This window comes from Branchiostoma lanceolatum, chromosome 8, assembly GCF_035083965.1.
Source record: "Branchiostoma lanceolatum isolate klBraLanc5 chromosome 8, klBraLanc5.hap2, whole genome shotgun sequence".
Taxonomy (NCBI): domain Eukaryota; kingdom Metazoa; phylum Chordata; class Leptocardii; order Amphioxiformes; family Branchiostomatidae; genus Branchiostoma; species Branchiostoma lanceolatum.
Genome location: NC_089729.1, coordinates 11,981,777 through 12,007,029, shown reverse-complemented (window position 1 = coordinate 12,007,029; position 25,253 = coordinate 11,981,777). Strand labels below are relative to the sequence as shown.

Genomic DNA, 25,253 nt, shown 5'->3' with positions numbered 1-25,253 from the left:
GGGTCCGGCTTGTCCCGCTGTCCCCGTGCCCTGTCCGGCTGGGTTACTCGCCGCCTCCGCCGCCGACTTGCGTTTGGCGCGAGCACACATGAACATCGCCGCCACGAGCAGCGCTCCTCCAACGCCGATCATAATCAAAGGGTAGTAATTCGACTGAAATCCAAATATGAAAGCCATGGGGAGCCCGGAGAATAACAGGAACAAGGAGATCATAAACAGGGTGATGCCGCCGGAGAAGTATCTCGCTCCGGCGCCCTGTGACCCGGAGAAGTTGAGAGTAATCCCCCTGCCACCGCCCCCTCGGCCACGGAACCCACCGCCACCACGGCGGCGCTGGAAGTGATGATGACGGTGGTGGGCGCGACGACCAGCCCGGCCACCTCGTCTCTCCCCTTTCCCCATCTTGGCACAGAAGAGACACCGACTCCTAACAGTGCTTCACAGCTCCTCTCAAAGCCGCCTCTCCAGGTTTTGAAACGCAGACGCACTTCACAACGTCTGGGGGAAAACTGCAGGCCGCCATTTTACCTTCGTGACAAACACTGCGTATACCTGGCGACGGGCATCTCTCATGTGTTCACAGGAACAATAGTGGCTGATCTACTTACAATTGGAATAAAGGAACCTCAAAGTATGCTCCAAGCACTTGATTTCAGAAATTTGCGAAAATTGTGTAAGAATACGTAAAGAATTTGATAATAAGTCATGAAGAGTCGTTGACATTATTTTTGTCTTCCGTTGTAGCTGGAAAGAAAACGCGAAGCATTTAGTTTCTGATTTACGTCACAACAGAATTCCCCTGTAACTGACCACAGCACGGCTGCCGTAGTGTATTTAGTCTCTGCGACAGGTGGACAAAAGTTCGGTATAAAAACAACTTGACTAAAAGACCACGTGACAACTGGGCGTGTCATCACTTAATACAGGCTTACAAACATATCGGGCTACATAACAAATGATGAACTATTGACCTAGCGACGACGGCGCTTTGGACAAGGTTAAGAAGATATAGGCGCAAACGCTTAAGGTTCAATGCGTCACAGGGTAATCTGACCAGAAATAGCGCTGTAACACCGGTCATACGTGACTCCGATTTGACAGATATTTTCCTTATATCTATCAGTTTCATGGAAAGTTGACGGAAGTCATTTGAGATTTGTGTTTTCTGTGTACAATGTCTACAAAGAGGCCATGATCATGTTTGTGTACCCAGAGTGCAACGCGCGTCAATGGACGGTGACCTTGCCACCATCTTGGTCCCTAGTTGTCATCAAAAACATTTACAATTTCATAATACCCAAGCAAGCTCTCATAATTGAAACTCTAATACAAAGAACATGGAACACGTGTAGGCAATACACGAAATAATGCGCCTTGAAACTTTCATCTGTTATATTGTAACTTATCCTCTGCTTACCAGGTGAAAGTGACATCTGTGTTATTCATGAGGTAAACAAACAGGACAATTGCCCTCCTGGTTTGTACTACGTTTTGAAGAATGATTGAAAAATCCTTTATCTTCATTCTTAACCTTCGCCAGAAGGTACTTGTTGGGTAGCGTTCGTGTGTGTGTGTGTCACGCTTCTGTCTGTGTGTGATAACGATCTCGAGGAGGCCTGAATGCATTGTATTGACATTTTGGTTTGGGAGTAGGTCTTAGTAAGACCTCGACATGATTATATCTTAAGCCCCCTAGTCACAAAACATCTTATGGTATAATACCTTGGATGCGAATGACCGGAAGTCGCCATCGGCTGCCCTGGTATTGTTTCACTAGTGGACATGGCACCAGGAGCCCCCGTTTCTGTGGGTTGGAGAGACGCCCCTGTCGCCGTGTGCTGAGGCCCTGTTTGTGCCGTCGCCCCCGTGTCCTGTCCGGCTGGATAAGTCGCCGCTCCCGTCCCTGACTTGCGTTTGGCGCGAGCACACATGAACACCGCCACCACCAATAACAGAACTCCGGCGGTAACCATTATCAAATGGTAGTACGAGTTATAGTTCGTGGAATACACGACAGTCAGAGCGATTCCCGCGATCGTCAGGAACGACGCAAACACAAACATCCAAATGCCAAAGACAAAATGCCCGGTTCTAGAGCCCCTCGCCATGCCAATGGTGCGGTGGTGGAAGTGCCCACGGCGGTGATGCTGCTGATGGCGAGCGCCTGCCCTGGCTCGGCCACCTCGTCTGTTACCCTTCCCCATCTTGGCACAGAAGGAACACGGCCACCGACTCCGACTAAACGCTGGGTCCTATACGTCCTGACCTGGTAACCAGTCTCTACGGTTCGGCTTAGGGGTGTTTTACCGGGCCCAGTCTGCTATGCATCTGCTTGTTTCTGGCATCCTGGCATGTCGAGTTATCTTAAATCTTCTGGCCCCTTGAAAATCCAAAAATTGTGGAAGACGTAGACTTTTAAAAAGAAGCTGAAGACGTCGCCAATACTGCAATCGTCACAGAAATATTTCCAAGTCACATGGCTGGGAAAAAGCATGAACCTTCTACTTTACAATTAAGCGTGCCGTCAGTCAACACCGTCAACTTACAAAAGAACAAAAGAAGGGATATCGTTACAAATGCTGGACTGTTGACCGTGCTTTCCACAAGGTTAAGGAGACACAGACGCAAAAGCGCCCTGCGTCACTTTGGGGGGGGGGGGGGGGTCAGAGCTCACTGACCTTTGACCCACCATACGTTAAAATGGAGGACATCACCCAAACCACCAAAACAGACTTTAAGTAATAGTGACAACACATAAGCCTTCTTGAACTGTTACCTATGGATATATATGTCTTTTCCTGAGAGATTTCTAACCATAGCTTATGACTGTGACAACAAAACAACATGATTTGGTCCCTCAGAACGTGCGGTTGGGTAACAGGTGTGTAAGCGGGGAGGGGGGGGGGGATATTGGCTTAGCTTGCTGCATATATATGACTCATCCCAGAATGGCTACAGCTCACTTCTTTTGGTCAAGTCAATCCTTCATCAAAGATATTGCTGTAGAAATAATGAATGGCTCTAAGTGTGTATGCATGTGTGTGTGTTGTATGTTGTATGTGTGTGTAATATGTGATACAGCGAAGTGTTCCGTACCTTGAAATTTTATCATGTTGGTATCATTCATTCTGAAGCAGGATTTAACAGTGATTTCCAACACAAGAAATGATTTAACTGATGACCCACATTTTCGACTGACTCCTGCTAAGTGTGTTTAAGGTAACATATAAGACGGGCCTGGTCTGTACCTGAAGCCGGGATACGGAGGGGGCTGCTGGCCTGGGTTCGACAACGACTGTTGCAGTCCCACCACAGTCAGGGTGTGCATGGCGGTTCCGTCTGCTTGCTGAACCCCTTCCTCCATTTGTTGTACCTGCGGTGTGGCGTTGTTTTGGGCGGCATTTCCCGCCTTACACCGAAGGCCCCACGCCACTAGAATCATCAGAATCCCGACCCCGAGCATACCGTACCCTGCGACGGCGAGTGTGCGGGTACTTCCGCTGTACAACGCCGTCGTCACGATCCCAGGGATCAGACAGAAGAGTCCGAACACGACGAGTCGTCTGGAGAGGACGTGGGGCTGCTGTGCTGGCTGTCCTCCTGCGCTCTGTCCTGCGCTGAAGAGGCTCGTAAGGGTCGCCCCTCCCCCCGAACGATGGTGGTGTCTCCGTTGGCGATTGCGGCGATTGTTGGCTTGCCTCCGACGCTGGTGGCCGGCGGCGGCCCGTCGCCTGCCCACTCTACCCCTCCTCTCGCCCTTACCCATGCGTGTGTAGCCTTGGCCGGTGCTTACTTTCTGAACAAATCACGTACACTAAATAGAGCTACTAGTAACTTGTGTACGGTACCGATGACACAGCATACGCGTAGATTGCACAATCGTAAAAGGTTCCAGAACTGTCTATTTATTGATAGACAGCAAATAGGTGTTGGCCAACCGAGCGTTCCGGTCCACAACACTTGGAATCCAGGGGAAAAACAAACAAGAACCTGCGTCACTGACCAGGACATGCCGGGGGTCAGGGGTCAGCATTAGATGGGTCATACACAAAAAGGTAACCATGGTTTACCGACATACGACGTACGCACGGAATGTTTCCAGAAATGGTTTTCAATTCTGCATTATCACTGCCTCCATAGCACGCTTGGTGAAATGTAACTTTACAGCTTTCCAATTGCTAGTTCTAACCAAGGACATGATATTGCACGAAATGAGTCTATTCAGACCACTAAAATCTATCCGAATTTCTCTAAGCTTACAGACAAAGAAAATACCATTCTTCTTTTAACTACCAAAACCCCACAAATTATAGATAAGGTGGGCCATTACGTCTTCCATTGCTTACAAAAGAGAAGTCAAACCCTTCACTAGTCACTAGTTATAGACGAGTACGTTTGTATAGTCTTGTCTAGCCTCTTTTATACCTATTTTTTCCCTGTTACATGTATTTTTTATGTATGTTGTGTGCAATTAGCCCTCGGGCAGGAATTTGCAATAAACTTATCATTATAATGTCCTTGTAATTAAGTTCACAAATAATCAAGACGTAGTGGACAGAACGAAGCCGTCATCAAGCATAACACAACCGAGTACAAAGTGGACATGGCAGTAACCTCAAGTCGACTTAAGCGCAGTATGCAAGACGACGTATTAAAACTACATACTACTGAAGTATGGGACCCTAGCTCGGTCTTTCAGAAAGCAGCATTCGTGTCACAGTCAGATTGATCTCCATGTAGATCTTTTGGTTGGCAGGACAGTATTAATAGGAAGAATACAGTGTCCTGGGCCAACCATAGAGACTGTTTCGGCCCAAGAAAAACGTCTTGCCAATCAGTACAGCTGCTTGGAGATTACAGCCAAGAGTGCCCTACACATATAGAAAACATATGATGGTCAAACATTTGAATCACCTTTGCTGGCCTAGGCTTGACATCATCTCTTGATATTGGGGGCTTGCCATCATCTCTTGCTGTTGTTGCTGCACCGTCTGTCGATACTGGGGATCTTGCATTTGTTGGCTGAGCGCAGAGAACATCTGTAGTAATTGAGGGTTCTGTTGGTGCTGTTGTTGCAGCTGCAGGCCGACTACAGTCAGACCGTGCATGGTCGAGCCGTCCGACTGTACCGTCACCCCTCCCACCTGTTGTGCCTGCGTCGTTGTGGCGTTGTTTCTGGCCTCTTCTCTAGCCTTGTGTGACAACACGCACGTCACAATCATGAGGACACCCGCGAAACCGAGACAACAGTACCCGGCGATGGCCGGGCCCTCCGTATCACAACAGAAGATCACTGTCAGAGCGATACCGGGGATAAGCAGCATGAAAGTGAGCAGACCAACTTGTCTCTGTATTCGTTGGGTCCGCGAGAGCTGCCCTGCCCCGGCATTTACACTAAACACCCCTCCCCCGCCTCCGTGTCCCCGGTTGTGGTGCACGAAGGGTCGCCCGCCGCCAACCCGACGTCTTCCAGCTCTCCCCCTCCTCTCGCCTTTACCCATGTTTAAATGGAGCTTCTGAGTCCTTTTCAACAACTCTTGAACACTAAAAGCAGGCTAGAAGCATACGTATGGAAGCGCCGATGTTTCACAGTGCGCGCTTGGATGACTATTGACTCGCGTGACACAGAAAGCAAATAGGTGTTGTCACCAACCGAGCGTTACAGCCGACAGGACGAAGCAAAACATACGTCACTGACCAGGAGTAGGTCAGGGGTCAAGAAATTATTTATGTAAGTCATAAAAGTTGAAGTGGAGGTACTTACTTATTTTCTTTGTGGATATATATATATATATATATATATATATATATATGGGGTCTGGTATGCAGTCTATTAGACATACGGCCATGGAGTGTCGACGCACTTTCAGGCTTTTAGTCCACTATCAAAAAACTACAGATAAATCCTTCCTCGGAAGTAAACCCAGTGGGAATATGCGATATAGATCGCATTTTACATAGACAAAGGCTATCGACCAGATAAGAGAATTTGCGTGCCGTCACAGTGTGATAAACAGACAAGCATCCATAACAAAACAAAGCTGTGTACGTCATGTTGTGTGGTTATACATGTCGTGCTTAGGCATTATGCGTTATTGATGAGATGGATAAACACGTTTATTGCAAGTTCTTTCCTGGAGTAACAGGACAAAACAGTTAATCCATAATTCAATAAAGAATAAAATAAAATGCTGGGAAGTTTCAACTTGTGTCAGCCATTTGAAAACCATTTTTTTTTCAAATCGTCATCTAATTATGTGTTAATTCATCAAGTGAAGTAAATAAGATTAGCACTGTACACAAAATGCATACTCTATTGTGTTTTTACTTGGCCTTTATTCTTGTGTCAATTTTAAGACAAAATTCGCATGGCAATAGTAACTGTAGATCCGTACTATTTGTTAATGAATCCATGTATATGTATACTCGTCTACTCTCTGATATTTGCTTATAAATACTAGTAAATCGTCAAGCATAGAAGTAATCCTCAAGCAGATCCATCGGGGCAAGACAGTATCCAAAGTGGCAAAAAGCTATCCAACCCCCCGCCCCGTGGATCTGCTTGGAGATTAGTACAAACGTACGGCAACTTGAGAAGAAACATGGGAAATACATACGTCATGTTCGACCAGTCGGCCGCAGGATGGCCGGGCACGGTTGTCATGTTGATGACAGTTTGACCGTCTTGGTTGACGGTTGTCGTGGTCACGGTCGCTGTCCCCGTGGCGTCGCTGATGACGTTAACCCCCGGCTGTCCCTGGGCCTGTGTACCGGCGGCGCGGTTATCTTTCCACTGTTGGTTGCACAACCACAGGCCGACTCCTAAAAGCACCGCCCCGACGCCCAGAGCAGTCGCACCCACAGCTACCACTCCGCTACCCGAGGCCGCAAATATAGCGGTGAGCATGACACCGAGTCCGATCAAGAAAAATCCAAAGAAACCCAGGCATATGCCCATAACAGTCTTCTGTGGAGTCGGCCCCATATGTATTGCCCCTCCGCCACCACCTCTCACCCCTCTGCTGCGAAAGATGTGTCCGCGGGCAGGCCGATGGTGGTGGTGTGTGTGCAGGTGCCCGATGCCGTGACGGTGGCCGATGCCGTGACGGTGGCCGATGCCGTGATGATGACCGCCAGCTCTGCGGTGCCCCCCGGCCCTTCGTCCGCCGGCCCTTCGTCCTCCGCCCCGCCTCTCCCCTTTCCCCATCAGGAACCACTGATTGTTGCTGCGACTGTACTAGTCTGTTTGTAGCAACCACTTGACGTTAATTCCGCGGATGACCGCTATTTGCAACCCTCGAGGTCTTGTTTATTCCGTTCTGCTGAATAATCCTTCCTGTTCCTTTCCAAAGGGAACCGATGGCACCGAGCTCTTCACTGAGCCACACCCACACCGTCTTTAATGTTGATCCGATGCAGTCTTACAAACGTCAACAACTGCCCTCCTCACCACTTGTTGATAGTCGCCGCCATACAGGGGTGGGTCAAATTCTCAAAAACACTTCAACCTACTTTAGAAGAAGGCATTTTTCAGGGCACACGCGTTGCTACGAGGTTGGGGAATACCAACTACACCACAGGAAAAGACAGGACGTTCAAGTGGGAAGGTGTGGCGTAACGGTAACCCCGACCACCGACCAAGGAAACTGAGAAAGGTCAAGAAACTCAGAATGGTCTCGCACCGTAGTTTTGTCTCGCTCCTGTCAACTTGCCAACCTAAGGCAACTAGGCTAGCCTAACTGGGCACTTTGTCAGCAAGGGGGTGTGCGAACGATGTATGATTTGTCTAGAAGAGTATTATAGTTCCTTTGCAGGCATATCGTACAGTATCTTGTGTAAATTTAGCGACCTGGGAAGGAGTTCTCTTACGTTTCTAGTTCTATACTGCTGATCATACCAGAAAGGCGCCGACTGAGTGGAAGCCACTGATTATATGCGCTGCACAGATCACATACTTAAGACAAAGAGCCATGTTGTACAGCTTCAGTTGCGATAGCAAAAACCTGTAATGGTTTTGTTGGTGATTGTGGACGCCACCATGTTAGCGTCGCCATATTTATTTTCCGTCATGCTAAGAGTAAGGTGACAGAAGAAAAGTACATGTAGCTTCACTTCTTTGAAGTATTTTATGTACTTGCAATTAGCCTACGGGCAAGAACTTGCAATTAACTTATTATTAAAGCGTCCTGGGAAGTGTTGTTCCCTTATATGTTTCTGTACCGTCTGGTTATACCAAGGACATTATATAATTTCCTTTGTTATACCATAACGTCACCGATATTGGAATCCACTGATTCGGTGGGAATATGCACAGCACAGATCACAAAGCTAGAGGCCTCGGCCATGATCACAAAGCTAGAGGCCTCGGCCATGTTGTATATGGATCATGCGAGCTAATTACAGGTTTTACGATAGCAAGAACCTGTTGTATTGGTTGGTGTATGTGGGCGCCGCTATCTTTGCGCCGCCATGTTTCTGTACCGTCAGGCTGGTTATACTAGAAAGGCGCCGATAGTGGAAGCCACTATCAAATCCATTGGGGATATGCGGATATGCGCCACCCGTTGTCTGTTTCGTTAAGAGGTAGAAGAAAAGTGGCGTCACTTCTTTGAAGTATTGTGTCATGGGAAGGGGATACATGTTTCTATATTGTCTGTGTTGCTGGAAACGCCTTTGCTGGAAACGCCATGATTCTTAGCCACAACCCTTCTCAACAGTACTGTCTGTAAGGTACGATCTATTCCCCTCATCGTTTAATCCATGAGGAAGCTGTTGATATTTCTTAAATAGTGCAAATAAAACCAAAAAAGTAAATAAAACCAAAAAGGTAAATAAAGATCATCACAGCACTCTACACAAAATGACATACTCTATGCATGCTTTTTTTTCTTGTGTCAATCTTCATACAGACACCTATGTCACCTATAGGTTATTAGCCTCTCCCAAGCTCCGCGGATCGCTGGGAAAATAGTAGAAATTGGCCAAATAGACTGAATAGTATGCCAAGGGTTGTCGGCTATGGAGAGAAGGTCAATAGGCGATCCACGACTGCCCTTGGCATACAATTCACTCTATTTGGCCAATTTCTATTATTTTTCCAGCGATCCGCGGAGCCTGGTAGAGGCTATAATATAATAATAGGTTATGGCCGATCTGATTTTCATCTCCCCCTATCTATTACAAAGTGGGCATGGTCCATACCTTTGCTGGCCTAGGCCTGACAACATCTGTTGAAATTGAGGGTTTTGCTGGGCGAGGTTTGCCATCATCTGTTGATATTGGGGGTTGGACATCATCTCTTGTTGTTGTTGCTCCATCATCTGTTGATATTGAGGGTTGGACATAATCTCCTCTTGTTGCTGATGTAGCATCTGTTGAAACCGCGGGTCTTGCATTTGCTGGGCCATGTTAGACCACATCTGTTGAAATTGAGGGTCTTGCATCATTTGTTGTTGCATGTTGATGGCAGTTTGACCATCCTGGTTCACGGATGTGAAGGTCACTGTCGCTGTCCCCGCGGTGACGTCAGCCCCCGGCTGCCCCTGGTCATCGGGGGCGCGGTTCCACTTTTGGTAAATGCACAAGCACAAGCCGACTCCTAAAAGCACCACCCCAGCGACTAGAACACATGCACCAAGTGCTACCGGCGCTGTGCTACCCAAGCCGGCAAATACAGCGGTTAGCGTGATGCCGATTATAATCATCATAAATCCCATGAAGAACAGGGCTATGCCACAACCAGTCTTCTGCGGAGTCGTCCCTATATGTATTGCCCCTCCGCGGCCACCCCTCAAGCCTCTGCTGCGAAAGATATGTCCGCGGCCGATGCCGTGACGGTGGCCGATGCCGTGACGGTGGCCGATGCCGTGACGGTGGCCGATTCCGTGACGGTGGCCGATGCCGTGATGATGACCGCCAGCTCTGCGGTGCCCCCCGGCCCTTCGTCCGCCGCCCCGCCTCTCCCCTTTCCCCATCGGGAACCACCGACTGTGTGTTGCTACCACTTGCCGCGAACTACCGTTCTTCAGCAACACTCGAAGTCTTGTTTAAACCGTTATACTGAAAAATCCTTCCTGCTACTTACGAAAGGAACCGAGCTCTCCACTGAGTCGCCCCCACAAATTGCAGTCTAGTACTGATAGTCAGTACGGTGGAGCCTGTCTCCTCTCCACTTGCAATTGTTGTCAATAGAGTAGATCTAGAGAAGAGTAGGGTATAGCGACCAGGTAGCGGTAATTAGATTCCTAAAGTCACTTTCCTCGAATCTGGTCTAACACTTAAACTTGCTTCACAAGAAGGGCGTATATACAGTGCTACGACGCAGAATACCAACTACGCCTCTGATATACGTACGATATACGTCCGTACAGGAAGTTTGGAAGGTGCGGCGTGACCTTGTGAGGTCATGAAACGTCATGGTGGTCTCGCATCGGGGTTTCGTTCCGCTCCTGTCAACCTACGGCAAATCATCAATATTCAAGAACCGAAACAACGCAAGATTGGCCTGAGATGGGAAAAGTTAATTTGAGCACTTTTCCGAAAGAGAACACCCGAGTCAATGTATAACGTTACATTTGGACGTCAGGAAGGAGAAAAGAATAGACCCACTCGTCAAAACTGAGACTGAAATGAACGTGTCGTGCGCAAAGGTCACGGGGTAGAGGCCATGTGGTAACCGAGGGCCGAAGCAATTCTTTCATCGTAGCTAATTGCAAAAGAAATTGGAGAAATTTCTTCCCTGTTTGAATACTGGGCAGTTTGTCACCAAGTGGGTGTATGAATTGCACGGAATAATGTATGGATTGAACAGAATAATGTGTTTCATCATTTCTTTGCAGGTCTTTTTTGTAATGCATACCCGGTAAACCTCCTTTAATTTATGCGTAGCACACCAGGTTTGTACTGAACAGAAGCTGCATATCCGGACAGATTTATTTGATCCACTCACACCGGGAAGGACCCCCACTCTCTTCGATATTAAAGCGTGATGTGTTCCTTCACGTGCCCGAGGTGTAGCTCTGGCCTCAAACACGGGCCTCCATTTAACGTCCTATACCGAAGCTAGGTACTCTTTTCCAGTGAAGCGGGGGAAAGCCATGTGAAGTGCCTTTCCCAAGGGCACAACGCCAACGAGACGAATCGGGGGACCCTGGATTTGAACCCAGGACCTCTGGGTTCTGGGCCAAACACACTGCCACTGCGCCACTGCGACGCCACGCTTCTGGCGATAGAAGAGAACAGGCGTCACATCTGCACAATAAGCGTACAGGGAATGAGCCTTACAATACCCTACGTTTGGGCATACCAGAGTTTCAAGCGCGGATTGGAAGCCACTAAAGCCGGCTAAATGTGTTGTTGTTAAGATAAGATCGATGTTGTAACTTGTGTTAGCCATGTGAAAGCTAAACATTCCTCCTTATTAGATAGGGCACAAAATTAAGCAAATGACAAGAACATTAAATTCGATCAGCACTGCACACACTGTAAAATGACATACTTAATATGCTTACATATTTTCATCTATGGCTCATACAGGTAACAATCAGTAAATTGCATCAAGGTGGGTTTGGTCTATACCTTTGCTGGCCTAGACTTGACATCATCTGATGAAATCGAGGGTTTTGCTGGGCGAGGTTTGCCATCATCTGTTGAAATTGAGGGTCTTCCATCATTTGTTCTTGCATGTTGATGACAGTATGACCATCTTGGTTCACGGCTGTGTAGGTCACTGTCGCTGTCCCGGTGGCGTCACTGTCAGTCCCCGGCTGCCCCCGTGCACTGGCGGCGCGGTCGTCTTTCCTCTTTTGGTAAATGCACAAGAACAAGCCGACCCCTAAGAACATCACCCCGACGACTAGAACACACGCGCCCACAGCTACCACGTCGCTGCCCGAGACGGCAAGTACAGTGGTAAGCATGATGCTGATTCCAGTCAATATGAATCCAAGGAAGAAAAGACGAAAGCCAAGAATAGTCTTCTTAGGAATAGGAGTCGGTCCTGAATGCCCACCGGCCCTTCGCCCTCTTCCCCTTCTCTCCCCTTTCCCCATCTGTCACTGATCGACTGTTGTTGCGACTTTTTGTAGAATCCACTTGTTGCGGACGACAGTCCTTCGTTGAACTGTATGTGTATGTCGAAGTCTTGTTTATACCGTTCTACTGAAAATGCTTCCTGTTCCTTTCCAAACTCTGCCAATCTCGTCGCTGAGTCACACTTACCACAGCCCCAGGGTTTACAAACGTCAACAACTTAACCCCTCACCGAATGTGGCATTTATGTTGAATTAGGGGTGGATCAATACCCTTAAAACATCAATACTCTGTTCCGATGACGCCTCCCTAAGAGATCTTAGTAATAAAAGAATTCACAAGGAGGAGCCATTTCGTAAGAAACCTATGCAGTGCTACGAGGCTGGCGAACTTGCTGCTATTTACGCTACTTAGTACGGGACAGGAAGTTTGGAAGGTGTGACAAGCCTCCACCAGACCTTCCTACTGGGGTACGGGTGGTAGAATTCGTCAAAAAAAGTAATATTTGGCCATGAGAGTCAGTCCACGGTAAGGTTAGCATTTTCCTCTCGGAATCGGAGCTGCAAATAAAAACCTCTGGTGGTCAAACTCCCCAGGGAAATATTCTCCCTATAGCCGGCGTGGTAAGTCTGGTAGATACTAGGTTGACGTGCTCCTACGAAACTTGGCCTTTGCTCTCCCGAGTCTAGCCCTGAGCTCAGGGTTACGGTTTGGCAGAGCAACTGGAGACTTTAGAGTATTCCATGATAAAGTGAATTAAACTCATCTTCAATTCGATTTGGGCAGAATGGGCAAAACCTTTGGTCGGAGCTACATTAAAGTATCTACCTGTTTCTGCATTCAATCTATGGCTACTAATTCTTTACTGTGTTATCGCCTTACGGATTTCAACATTATTCACGTCATGAAGAAACTTTTCTTGTACGTAATAATTTTTGGATCTGTGAAGAAGGGACAATTTTGAATTATTGCTGACACAACTAAATCACTCTTGTATATGTGAATCCTGTAGTCTGCAGTTGAGTTTGTGTTCAATATGGTCTACTTTATAACATCTAGGATTCATCCATGTATATCCAAGGTCGTGATAGTTGAGAATATCCTTGATTAATCCAGTCATGAATTCACTTCACTCCTTGAAGTGACCTATAGGCCATGTTAAGTGGTGACCATTGCATATTGATTAAAAAATCAATAGAAATAAAAAACACCACAGTTTATTCACCATTCACGACGAATAAAGCCAATATAAACCTATATGTTTGACAAAACATACTTATATATTTGACATTAAAGAGCTTAAATGCTTAAATGTAGCACAAATATTAATATTCACAACAGCTTTATGAAGCATAAACGCGGGTAATCAATTGCCCTTAACGGAAGACCATGTACACCATACAACTTAAATCAAGACAACTTTACGGCACTTGACGATAGCGTAAAGTTGTAATGTTAACTAAGTTATTTCACACTACTTAAATGTTGCTTAATGATCGAGTACAACTATATATACTATATGGACCGGTAGCATGTATTTAATTGGGCCACTACTGTGAAACAAACTCACTGCGGACCAACGGCACATTGCAACTACGTCAGCGTTTAGAAACAGACTGTAGCGGGACTGTACCTAAGAACTGACTGGGATAATGTTGAAATACTGTGATATATGTCTGTACATGCAACGTTATCTGTATATTTGTATCTGATTGTATTTTTAATGTTTGTGCCCAGGGTCATCTGAAAAGCAGATCAGTAGATCTGAGATGTCCCCTGGTAAAATAAATAAAATTGAAAATTGAAATTGTTGATAAGCACCCGCAAATATAATCAGATTTAAACAGTGACGGAACCTTAAAGCATTATGAATATTCAACGAGCCGATTTCGTGCAGTGCATCTGTTGATATTGGGCGTAAGACATAATGTCCTCTTGCTGCTGCTGCTGTAGCATCTGTTGAAATTGCAGGTCTTGCACCACCTGCTGCTGTTGTTGCTGCATGTTGATGACAGTTTGGCCGTCTTGGTTGACGGTTGTCGTGGTCACGGTCGCTGTCCCCGTGACGTCACTGATGACGTCCAGCCCCGGCTGACCCTGTGTGTCGGCGGCACGGATGTCTTTCCACTGTTGGTTACACAGCCACAATTCATTTCCTGCTTGTGTTCTTGCATGTTGAAAGCGTGTTGATGGTTGATATGATGTGGTCAAATGCGTTGTTGCTGTGGCCTCCCCGATGACGTCAAACCCCGGCTGTCCCTGGGCCTGTGCATCAGGGGGCGCGCGGTCGTCTTTCCCCTGTTGGCTACACAACCACAAGCCGACTCCTAGAAGCACCACCCCGACGCCGAGAGCAGTCGCCCCCACAGCTACCATTCCGCTACCCGTGGCCGCCAACATAGCTGTGATCATGATACCGAGTAGGATCGCGACAACGGCAACGAAGCCCAGACGTAGCCCAATAACGACCTTGTAATAAGTCGACCGCCCCTCGCATCTGCGGTGCCTCCTGGCCCTTCGTCCGTCAATTCTTTTCCCAGTCATTTCGCTGATTCATGCAACAGCTCTACCTGTCGTGGATAACCGCTCTTTGCAACCGTCTAAACGTTACGTCTTGTTTAAACCGTTGCTCTGTGCTGACAAACTCTAATCCTGTTCCTTGCCACACTTGAGATCTTTGTTGAGTCACGCCCCCACCAACCTCAGTATGAATACAGTACTTCAAATTCAACAACTTGTCTCCTCACCACTCGATGATACTCGCCAGGGGTGCATCAAATCCATAACAAACATGTCCTGAAGCGCCTCCTTGAACGATCCGGGGCATTTGTTGTGCTGTGCCACAAGACTGGAAAAATGCTAACGCCACGTCAGCAGTTGTAGCCTCTATCAAACATTTAGGACCTTGTCCTTGACCCAGATTTGTGAGTGCGAAACCGAGGCTGGTGGTAGGTTAAGAGCATTCTGGTCAGTTTTAGACCACGCCCATCGTTTGCGACAACCAATTCATTAGATTGTCTACAAACAAACAAACAAACAAACAAACAAACATACAAGCATACATACATACATGTACATAGCCCGCTGCAGTACAGTAGGATAATTCCAAGTGAACGATTTCCGAATTTAACCTTCCTTTTCACAACCGCCTCTTACCTACAAAATATGATGAAGATCCATCAACAGTTGATCAACATAGCCATCCACACCACAGCCGCTGCACCAGGCTCAACTGAAAACATAATATTCTTTGCGAACATGTACAGGAGCCAGGTGCCATTTTCTCCCATCGACGCTGTTTCAACAACTTTATTCTCTAGATTGACAAAGACTGTTTTTTAATGCATCCCATTGAGACAAAATATTATACATTGTATTCTACGCGGCCGAAGATGTGTTTTGAGACTTTTGCTGTCTGCAGATACGAGGTGAATGATGGACTGAATGAAGCTAGGACGTTTATTCGATGTATGAATTGAACCTTCTTCCAGAATAAAGTAGGTGATAGTTCATATGGTGTCCGGAGCTAATGGGACTCTCAAGTTTTAAACTCAGGTTTGAACACTTGTGTTCAAATATCAAACTGTGGTTGGATCATATCATTTCGATTTTCGATCTAAAAACATCTTTTAAAAGTTGACACCTTGCCACATACGACTGGCGAGTTTGTTTTCCAGCTATTTGTCAGGTCATGGCTGATTCGAATCTAAGTTCAAAGATCTAGAGGTCGATTGGTCGTGGTGCAGTGGTGACATGCGGCGTTGATAATGACGATGATGAATTAGTCCAAAGGTCTCCATGTGACAACGTTGGCACGCCAAGTCGTCGATCACAAAATTGACAAAAGGACAATTGTCGCCGGTGGGGCTATGTGACGTACTTCGAAGGCGGTGTCGTCTGCATTCTTGCCCACGCGACATTGTGTTCTCAGCCTAAGGCTAGATCTGTACCTACGGAAAAACAGTACATCTGCCATTACATGCTTGTGTATGGGCTAGAATTTAGTACTCTCTTCTCGGGCTTATGTGACACCGAAATTTTCCAATGAAGATTTGGTTGTTTATAGTCTAGAAATCTGAAAACCTGTCGTTACGAAGTACCAGCAGCGCCCCGTGCGGCTGACCTTGCACTGCAAGTTGCTACAAGTCTGTCAAGCCCAGGGGGTCAATTATCCCATTCTCTGACTCGCACTGATTTCACAAGGTCATCAAATCGACGAGGCGACTTTGGGGATTTAAGAGTGTGCTGTTTGCTTCGAATAGAGATGATAAGTAACGTTTTATACGACCTTGCAGCAAAAAAGTTCAAACACGGGTTCTTCCCTAAAATCATTTCATAGATTGTCTTTCTTATATGATTTTTGCAGTCCATGGTTTTGAAACATAGACACGCTCGCTAAACCTCATGTGTAGCCATATGCAAGTTAAAAATCCACTACGAATATTCAACGAAGCAACACGCGGCCACTAGCTGAACGTGTGTGTTCGTGTGTGTACTTCGGAGATACATTCTCGTGGCCATTTGTGACACTGGAGCTTAAGGTAACTTTACATTGATAGATTCAGTCGTTGATTACAGTACCATACGGTAACGTGCAAGTATCGTCATAACACTAACACTTCACTGTTACGTATTAAGTGAGGGCTTCTCGTAGACATTGTAGATTCGACTGGCGTGTCGGTTGTAGAGTTGTTTTTTGCCTGGGGGGCGCTGGTTTGTGGCGGCATCGCAAGCCTGTCCGGGATTTGAGAGCCTGGCCCATGTTGAAAACAGCAAATCAGAATTCACCAAAAGAATAAATACCGGCCGCACCTAGAGGGTCTGCGATGGACGTTCTGCCTCTCTAGTGCCTGGGGAGATTATTATTGTTATTACAGTCAAATTGGCGGAAAAGACACATCAATAGTGATTACAAACTGTACAATTATAACTGTATATATTATGTTGGCAGATTCATGGGAAACTTTCTTTGACTATTGTTGCTTTTAGGAAGGTGTATATTGACGAAATGCAGCTAAATGGGGTTTGCTCAGTACATATAGAATTATCCTAATTTATGTAACATGGATAAACTTCTCTGTTTCTTGCCACACGTCTGCTTGCTTTATTTGTAAGGATAACTCAGTACCTGTTTAATGTGCTTGTAATGGAAATTTTAAAATATACGTTTTTGTTTTACAGTGATGAACATTCGGTTTCGTCGCCTCGCGGCAGCGTGTGGAACACTATCCCTGGCGGTGTTGCTGGCTGTGGTGGGTTATTGTAGTCACTTCCAGACTAATCCGGAGGTAAACGATGGGAGAAAATTGGCCAGATTGAACGCATAATATACCCGGGATGGCTAACCCCCCGGGCAAACACTGTATCTACATAGCCGGTTCAACCACCCTTCGGCGTAAGGCCCCCATTCTGCTAGACGACGATCGCGCTGCGCTCTCGTTGCGACTTAAATTGAATTTGTGTAACCCTTGATTTCAGAATTGGAATATCATGCACAATGCGAAAGTTTGACTGAAAAGACAACAAAACGCACAAAGCTTAAAAAGTTTTTTTTTCTTTTAATCCATGAAATTCGTTGAGTAATCTGTCAGATTCCAGGTCGCAGAGAGGTCGCTGCACTAGCTCAATGGGGGCGCAACACACCGACTAATTATTCACCCTTCTTAACCTGGAGACAAATGTCTGTTTATGTTTCTCTAGGAACTTCAAGGAGTCTGGTAGAGACTGAGATGTTTTTTTCTTAAAGCAAAATTGTTCGAAAAATTAGATAGTGTCAGAAAATCACTGAAATTGAATATGCTTCGCTGAATTTGATGGTAAAGTTGCACAACGTAACAACAGGCCCGAGGGTCAGATTACAAGGCCGTCAGCAAGGTTTAACTGTCCAACATAGGGGGACTAATGTTTCAAATGAACAGCAACACTTTTTTCGAAAATAATTTCATCAGGTTGGTAGAACATTTGAGTAGGATATTTGAGGGTTTTTTTTCACAATCAGGATCAATCAGTTCTGTGTCTCATGTGCTTACGTTTTGATGTCTATCAGATACTAGAGGTTCTGAGGAAGGTGTCCACGTCAAAACGTAAGCAGGTGAGATACATTACTGGTTGTGTAAAAGAAAGAAAACTCCAATATCATAGCACCAGTCTTTGTCAGGGTCTGGACGTTTCACCATCTCTGTGACATCACCAATGTGCTGGAATTTACATTGCTTCAGTGCGTCAATGTGTGTTGCTAATAACTAGCATCCATAGTAGGCTTTTTGAGCCTTTTTATGGCTTATAATACACTTTCTGTTGATGACCTCTTTTTTGTACTGGGTCGTTTGTGCAGCAGGCCTGTAACCAACGGGCCTTACCCAAACCCATATATCACGTAACCTAAAGCCCATGTATCATATAACTTCAAGCCCACGTTTTATAGACCTGACTCACATGTATACATGTATTATGGAACCAAAATTACAGGTATCATATAAACTATGTCGCAGGCGTTACATATAGACACATGAGATTGTCCGTTTTAAAGATTGCGGCTCGATAAAACTGGGAACGTAGTGGAAATACGTGCTTGCTTGAAGTAGTTGTCTGATGACACTTTGGCCTTTAACTGTCTGCAGTGTGAAACGAGCTGGAGCAAAGGTCATTCTGTCAGACAAAGGAACAGTGTTTATGCGGATCGACGACATTACAGCATTGTCTATGGAGAAATGGTTGTCTCCAAGCAGATGCAAGCTTGACTCTATGGGTGGTGGGATTAGCCTCACTCGTTGTAAGGGTCTCCCCAGAAAATAGAGCAACATGGGGGTGGGGGTGGGGGTGGGGGGCAAGCACAGGATGCGTGCTGCGAGGGGGAGGTCTTAGGGGGGGGGGGTGCGCACCCCCCCAAAGGAGAGCAGCTGTTGCATTTCGCCTTATCCAGACGCAAACAGAAGTCATTTCCTCCAACCTCAGCTTTGCATCTTCCCTACAATTATCAAATAGAATCTCTATGAGCAAAATTGTAGGCTTGTCTTGGGAAATTTTTGAAGAAATACCATAACTTTGAAAATCAACAGCAAGTGATTTGCATGTCAAGCTGATATATACTTATCTGATATTTCTGACACTGCCGTTTGTATCACGTTGTTTGACGTTTGTATAATAAGTGATTTCACGCATTCGAGTACGCATGTGCGGTGTCAAAGATGAATGCCCCTAAGACGTGAACAAAACCCGTCTGAGCAAATCGAGACCATGGTCGAGACGAGAACTGTTTACAAGCCAGGGGCCCTCATCTTTGACACCGCACATGCGTACTCGAATGTACATGTGTGAAAGCGCTAATTGATATTGCTTATAAAAACAAAACTGAACTTAACTATTACTGGAAGTACACTACGAAAAGTGCCTTTTCTTATTTTTCTTGTTTCTTCTTAAACACAGAAACTTTTCTTAAAAGAAGAAAACTTTCTGTGTTTGAGAAAAACATTTTGTCCACGACTTAAGTAACTTTTTCTTACACACAATTTTTCTAAAAGTAAGATTTTTCAAGAAAGGGGAGAGAAAAATTCTAACATTTTATAAAAAAATAACAACAAAAATAATCTTGAAGTCAATAAAAACAAGAAATTTGGACTTGACTTTCTAGAAATTCTTGAGGGTGAAAATTTTTTTGAGAAATAGTTTCTTAGCTTTAGAATTAGGAATCTGTTCCTTGTTGTGAGAATTTCCATGGGAAGAATCAGACCAATTCTTCAATTTTTTTTCTTATTCATTCTTGAAATTCTTGATATAAGAGAATTTGTCCAAGAACGAAAAAAAACTACAAAAGCAAGAAATAATATTTTTGGAAGTCTAATGCTATGACACCATTCCATTGTTTAAAAGATACAGATCTGATAAGAACACGTGAACACATCTTGTGTTTTTCGTCCATTTTATTCAGAATGGCACATTTTACTATTCTACAATGCAAAATGAAACAGCACGTCATCGACTGAGGGTTCCTGCGCCATTCCAGCAAAGTCCCCCGGTCGAAGAAGAATCACCCTCCCCCGAGAAGCCCACACAACCCAGCGGCTTGGCACGAATCCAGAACAACCCTACCGAGCAAGTCACGGACCCAAACTACACCAAGTTTGTCGTACTCAACCCAGAGCGGGAGTACCTACAAGGAGACGTCCTTACTGCCGTCATAGTGGCGAGGGACGCCAGAGGAAGGCCCAAGACGTACGGAGGAGATTTCTTCCGCGCCAAGCTCGTCAGTGTGCGGCCCATGGAGGCGAGCAGCGCTGGGCACGTGACCGACCATGGCAACGGCACCTACACGGTGCAGTTCCCGCTGTACTGGACAGGGGACGTTACGGTGAGTGTTTACTTAATGCATGTCCCTGTCGCATACTATATATGCATTTAAGTTCGCGGGAATCCAGAAACAAGGAGGTAGGCGGACGGAAGACAGAATGATAATTCTAAGTTCGCGGTTAAGAGGTTTAAACCACTGCAAAATTGTTATGATTTATAGTACCTCATGAGACAAGTTTATGACTTTAAACTGGGGACATAAGTGGGACAGTCGTAGGTGTCTCGTGTAATACGTAAATAAAGCAGCTGTCTTTTGACTGTAACGACTGTCGTTTATTCTTGTCACCGATTGTCTTAGGATCATGGCCACACTGAATACTGTACGACAAGAACGAATTGCTAACCGTGTAGAGGCGCCAATCGCGCAGCGACTCCTGTGCGACCAAGATTAGGGTTAACAGATCGCTTAACAAATTTCATAGATAAAGAACGAATCTCTTTACATTTCGTATGTTTCGTTCTCTTTATCAAACCGAACTTTTACATCGTGCATCATATTCCAGTTACAAAATCACACAAATCAAGTTTTCGTCATTGTACGCTCTTGCCTTCTAGTAGAATGGGAGCCTAAAGAATGGCTTAGTCATTTTCAAATACCCTATACATTTTTTGTGTCATTTATTCTAGGTGTCGGTCCAACTCGTTCATCCTAGCGAAGCGGTGAAGGTACTGCAGCGTGTGCGAGACGTCCCAGCGAAGAGAGCCTACGCTTGCATGTTCATCGACTCAAAGTCACAGCCGGGCACCAGAGAGAAGCGCCCGTGCTTCACCGCCCAACCCGCGGACCTGCCGCCCGACCAGCTGTGCGACTTCTCCCGGCGGGAAGCGAGCGCGAGCTGGTTCTGTGAGAGGCCGGAGTCCCTGCCCTGTGACGCGATCGTAGCCTGTCGCCGCGAGGTCAACCACAAGACAGACCAGTCGACGATTCTGGTATCTCAGGACGAATGGAAACTCTTTCTAAGGTAACAAACTGCTTTGAAATGCTTCTCCTCTTCTCTCTCATTCCTGATGAAACTTTAAGACATTCTGGGAAACAAGTATTATGAGAATTCAAGAATAGACATTGAACCAATAAATAGATAAACAAATAAATAGATAAATAAGTAAATAAACAAATGTATGGTTGTACAGAGTTCTCAGATAGATGCCCTTTGATAGACCTTTTCTACCCTTGCAGTCCTTATGTAGAGGCAGATTTGGAACAGGACAACCCGAGACCCATACGTGTCAAGGAATCGGAGCAGCCTCTCTCCCACCGTCTTCCCACATGTTCAGGAGAAGAACCCGACGCCCTAACCAAAGGTTACTGGTCCGGTGATAGCTGGAATTCATCGGTCTGCAGAGTGAGACGGTTTACAAGGACGGACATGCGCAGGTGTCTCGCCAATAAGACGCTCTACCTACAAGGCGATTCCACCATTAGGAAGTGGTTCCTCTGGTTTGCCAAGGAGCACAACAACAAGCATAAGGGGAGCCTCAAAGGAGGTAAGTGGTTCTGCCAATCAGAATATGAAAGCCCGCCTGTGTTGGTTTCGCGGTGGTCTTAATTTCGCGTTTGAAATAATAGTAGCGCAACAGTCATAGGTGGGCAAAAAGTTTCGCGGTTAAACCTCACCGCGAAAACCGCGAACATAAAACCACCGCGAACATTTCTGCATTTGCAGTATATTGACATGAAATTTGGTAAATTGCATAATGAGATATAACTTGCTCTGCAACTCAAAGAATTGACTTAATTGACGTAATTTTTGACAGGGATCTCTTAACCGGTCGAGGGGGAGGCGATACCGACTTCAAACCAACTTTTACCCTGTGCTGACGTCACACCTGCGTAAAAAGCAGTGTCTACAGCGCTTGGGTCAGATAGCTAAGAAGACCGAATGGTACGGTCGAAAATTCTAGCGAATCAATGCTTTGAGTTGGAGAACACTCTATTTCTCGTGACAGATTGGTTCAGTTTTGCTGCAGTGCAAAATGAACCAAATTAAATGAATATTGCCCTAACGACGGTGACAGACGGTCATCAAAACTTTGTTATTTACAAATTATTCATGTTTTGTCGTTCCAGGTCCTGCAGTTGTATCGGACAAAGGTAGTAACAGCGCCATTACCTACCGTTCACACGGCCTGCCCGTACTGGGGTCGGAATGGATGAATATCTCCAAAATCAGATACGTTGTTGACGAGCTGGACTCCATCCAAGGCGGCCCAAATACGGTCATAGTTCTGGGCCTGGGGGCCCAGTTCACGGGAGAGCCTCTAGAGATGTTTCGGGCTCGACTCTTCGCCATACAGAGCGCCATACGTCGTCTTCTTCAGCGCAGTCCTGGTACACGGGTGTTCGTGAGAACTGGAACAACTCGACAGCACAGAAGTCAGTCACTCTACATGCGCAACAGCGACTGGCTGGCGTATGAGCTCACGCGCGAAATCAGACAGATATTCGGTCCCGACAGGAACGTGGCGGTATTGGACACATGGGACATGAGCGTGTGTCAGTGGGAACAAAAGAACCTCCACAACGGATCTGCTTTGATAGACAGTCAGATGAATATGCTACTGTCTCACCTCTGCCCTAATGCTATGGCCACAGTTGCACCGGTGCCCGTAGGGGGTGTAGCCCTGCCTGGGCCCTGAAACCACAAATTACTGCCGGAAACCTGGGGGTCACCGCTCGGTGTTTTTGCGATTAGGTTATGGCATCTATTTGTCATCGGGTCCCGGGTTGGTTTCAACTCCAAGTAAAAAAATTCCGAGGGCCCGGCCGAGCCCTAATCGCAGACTGCCCCACCGGGTCACGTAGAGGCCACGCCCAAAAGTGCAATAAAACAGTCCGTTATGCTTAGGTCACAATTGCGCCGGTGCCCGTAGGGGATGTAGTCCCGGCCGGGCCCCGAAGCCACAAATTTGTTCCGATGGGCTGCCGGGTACATTTGGGTACCTCCCGGTGTTCGCACGATAAGCTCACGGCGTCTATTTGTTACCGGGTCCCGCGTTGATTTTAAGTCCGAGTTAAGACAATTTAGGGTCCCGGCCGGGCTGAAAAATAGCTCGGTGGCCGCAGGGTGTCCCACGGGGCCACGCACAGGCCACACCCGAAAGTACAACAAACAGCCCGTAAACTAGTCGGCCGGGTCCCCTTTTTCAGCTGTAACCATAGCATTAGTAGGATGATGTGTAGGTCAAGATTAAGAAGAACTTAATAATTAACTGACAACCAATAAGTTTCAACACCACCAAAAAGATTAGTACCACAGTTTAAAGTTTAGTCATAATCATGTTAAGATGACCAATCATTAGGTTTATGAACACTTGACGTCAGCAGTTGGCAAAAGGTACCGGGACACATATTGCACTTCTTGACTGTATCTACTGATGCAGACGTTGTTTTTGTTACGACTTCGAAATAATCATCTTCAATCTTTATTTGTAAACTCATTCCCGAAGGCTAATTGCAAAGGAATACACAGATACGATAACGCAAAAGGATACAAAGGGCCTAGTCTATAGATTGCACAATGATGTCTAGTTAGGTATATTGTATCGACTTATGGCAGAATTATATCGAAAAAAAGGACCTTTGTCTGTATTTTATAAAAGTATGAGTTGTAATATGTGGTATGCGAGGATGCTGCACAAAGGCATAACTAGGGGGATAAAATGATATGAACATTGAAGATGTGTACTGGGCTGTTTATGGGTGACCAATGGTGTTAAGGTTTAATGTTGATATATGTGAATATTAACAATAAAGATTCACTGGTTGAGGAATTCACGCCTTGAATAAAAAAAATTCGTATCATAATGTTCTTGAGAGGTGGCATTGTTTTACTTAATGGGTAAAGTATGTGGCCCGAAATTAAAAGGTTCTTGGTTCAAACCCCAGACATGCCCTAATGCTGTACCTTAGCCTTGGAAAGGCACTTAACATGATTTACTCTCATCAATCAGGTGAAAATGAGTACCTAGCTTCGGTTAGGGACGTCTCTTGGATACATCGTGAAATAGCGTTCCCGTGTTTGAGTAGAACAACACCGCGAACACGTTACAAAACCCACCACACTTATCGAAAAGAGTAGTGGTCCTTCCTTGTGTGAGTGATTCATAACCTTACAGTTCTATAGCCACACCTGACAATGACAGTCGCAGTGAGGTCACCTGAGTTAGCGCGGAATGGCAGCCGCTCCAAACCCTTGTCAGCCTCCAGTCAACTGTAAAGACGCCCAACCCTGTGCTAAATGTCAACCCACTGGCGCCCGGGCAAGAAAAGACAGCTGCTTTGTTGAGGACATATTCTTAAGCATAGAAAAAGATTAAATATGTAAACTGGTTTTTACATCGACAAGGTCTATGATACCCTCGGGGGTGAAAAGACGATGTATAAAGTAGTCGGGTTGGGCGGGTATATCTTCCATTGACGAACGTAACATTAGTAGTATGGTCGACCTCTCGGGATAAAGTTTATGTTAATCTAAAAAACTAAAAAGCTGAAGCTTCTGTTTAAGTTTAGAAATTTAACTCGAAAACCCATCATTTCGATCCCCTCCAGAGGTTTGGCTCCGGCTGAGTTTGAACGTTTTTAAGGCGTTTTTGTCGGGCTTTCTACTTTGTCCCGTTTTCATTATGGCTGGCAGCATGAGGAAAATGGGACAAAATAGAAAGGCCGACAAAAACGCATAAAAAACGTGTCAAAAACCAGCCGGAGCCGCACCTCTGCTTGGAGGCTATCATTTCGTTACATCATCACAATCGTGTCGAGCACTCATTGATTGTAGTGCACGACTGCACCTTTTGTACGGCAAGTTGTTCCGCAGGTTTCTCATGGACAGATCATTTAGGGCAGATCCTGCGTCCCTGTAAAGGTCGGGAAACAATGG

At 46.0% G+C, this 25,253-nt stretch overlaps 1 protein-coding gene across 2 annotated transcripts; it reads left to right on the top strand.

Moving 5' to 3' along the window:
• Positions 1 to 16,353: 16,353 nt before the first annotated feature.
• Positions 16,354 to 24,181, top strand: LOC136440244 (NXPE family member 3-like). Of its 2 annotated transcripts, none has more exons than XM_066436152.1 (6): positions 16,354 to 16,571; positions 17,212 to 17,318; positions 19,958 to 20,377; positions 21,004 to 21,338; positions 21,554 to 21,861; positions 22,445 to 24,181. In XM_066436152.1, exons 2-6 carry the CDS (start codon positions 17,214 to 17,216, stop codon positions 23,011 to 23,013), a joined length of 1,737 nt encoding a protein of 578 aa, XP_066292249.1. In that variant the 5' UTR covers positions 16,354 to 16,571; positions 17,212 to 17,213; the 3' UTR covers positions 23,014 to 24,181. The 2 variants fall into 2 exon arrangements, with proteins under 2 accessions (XP_066292249.1, XP_066292251.1); XM_066436154.1 differs by having other exon boundaries at positions 16,355 to 16,571; positions 17,212 to 17,282.
• Positions 24,182 to 25,253: the final 1,072 nt, after the last annotated feature.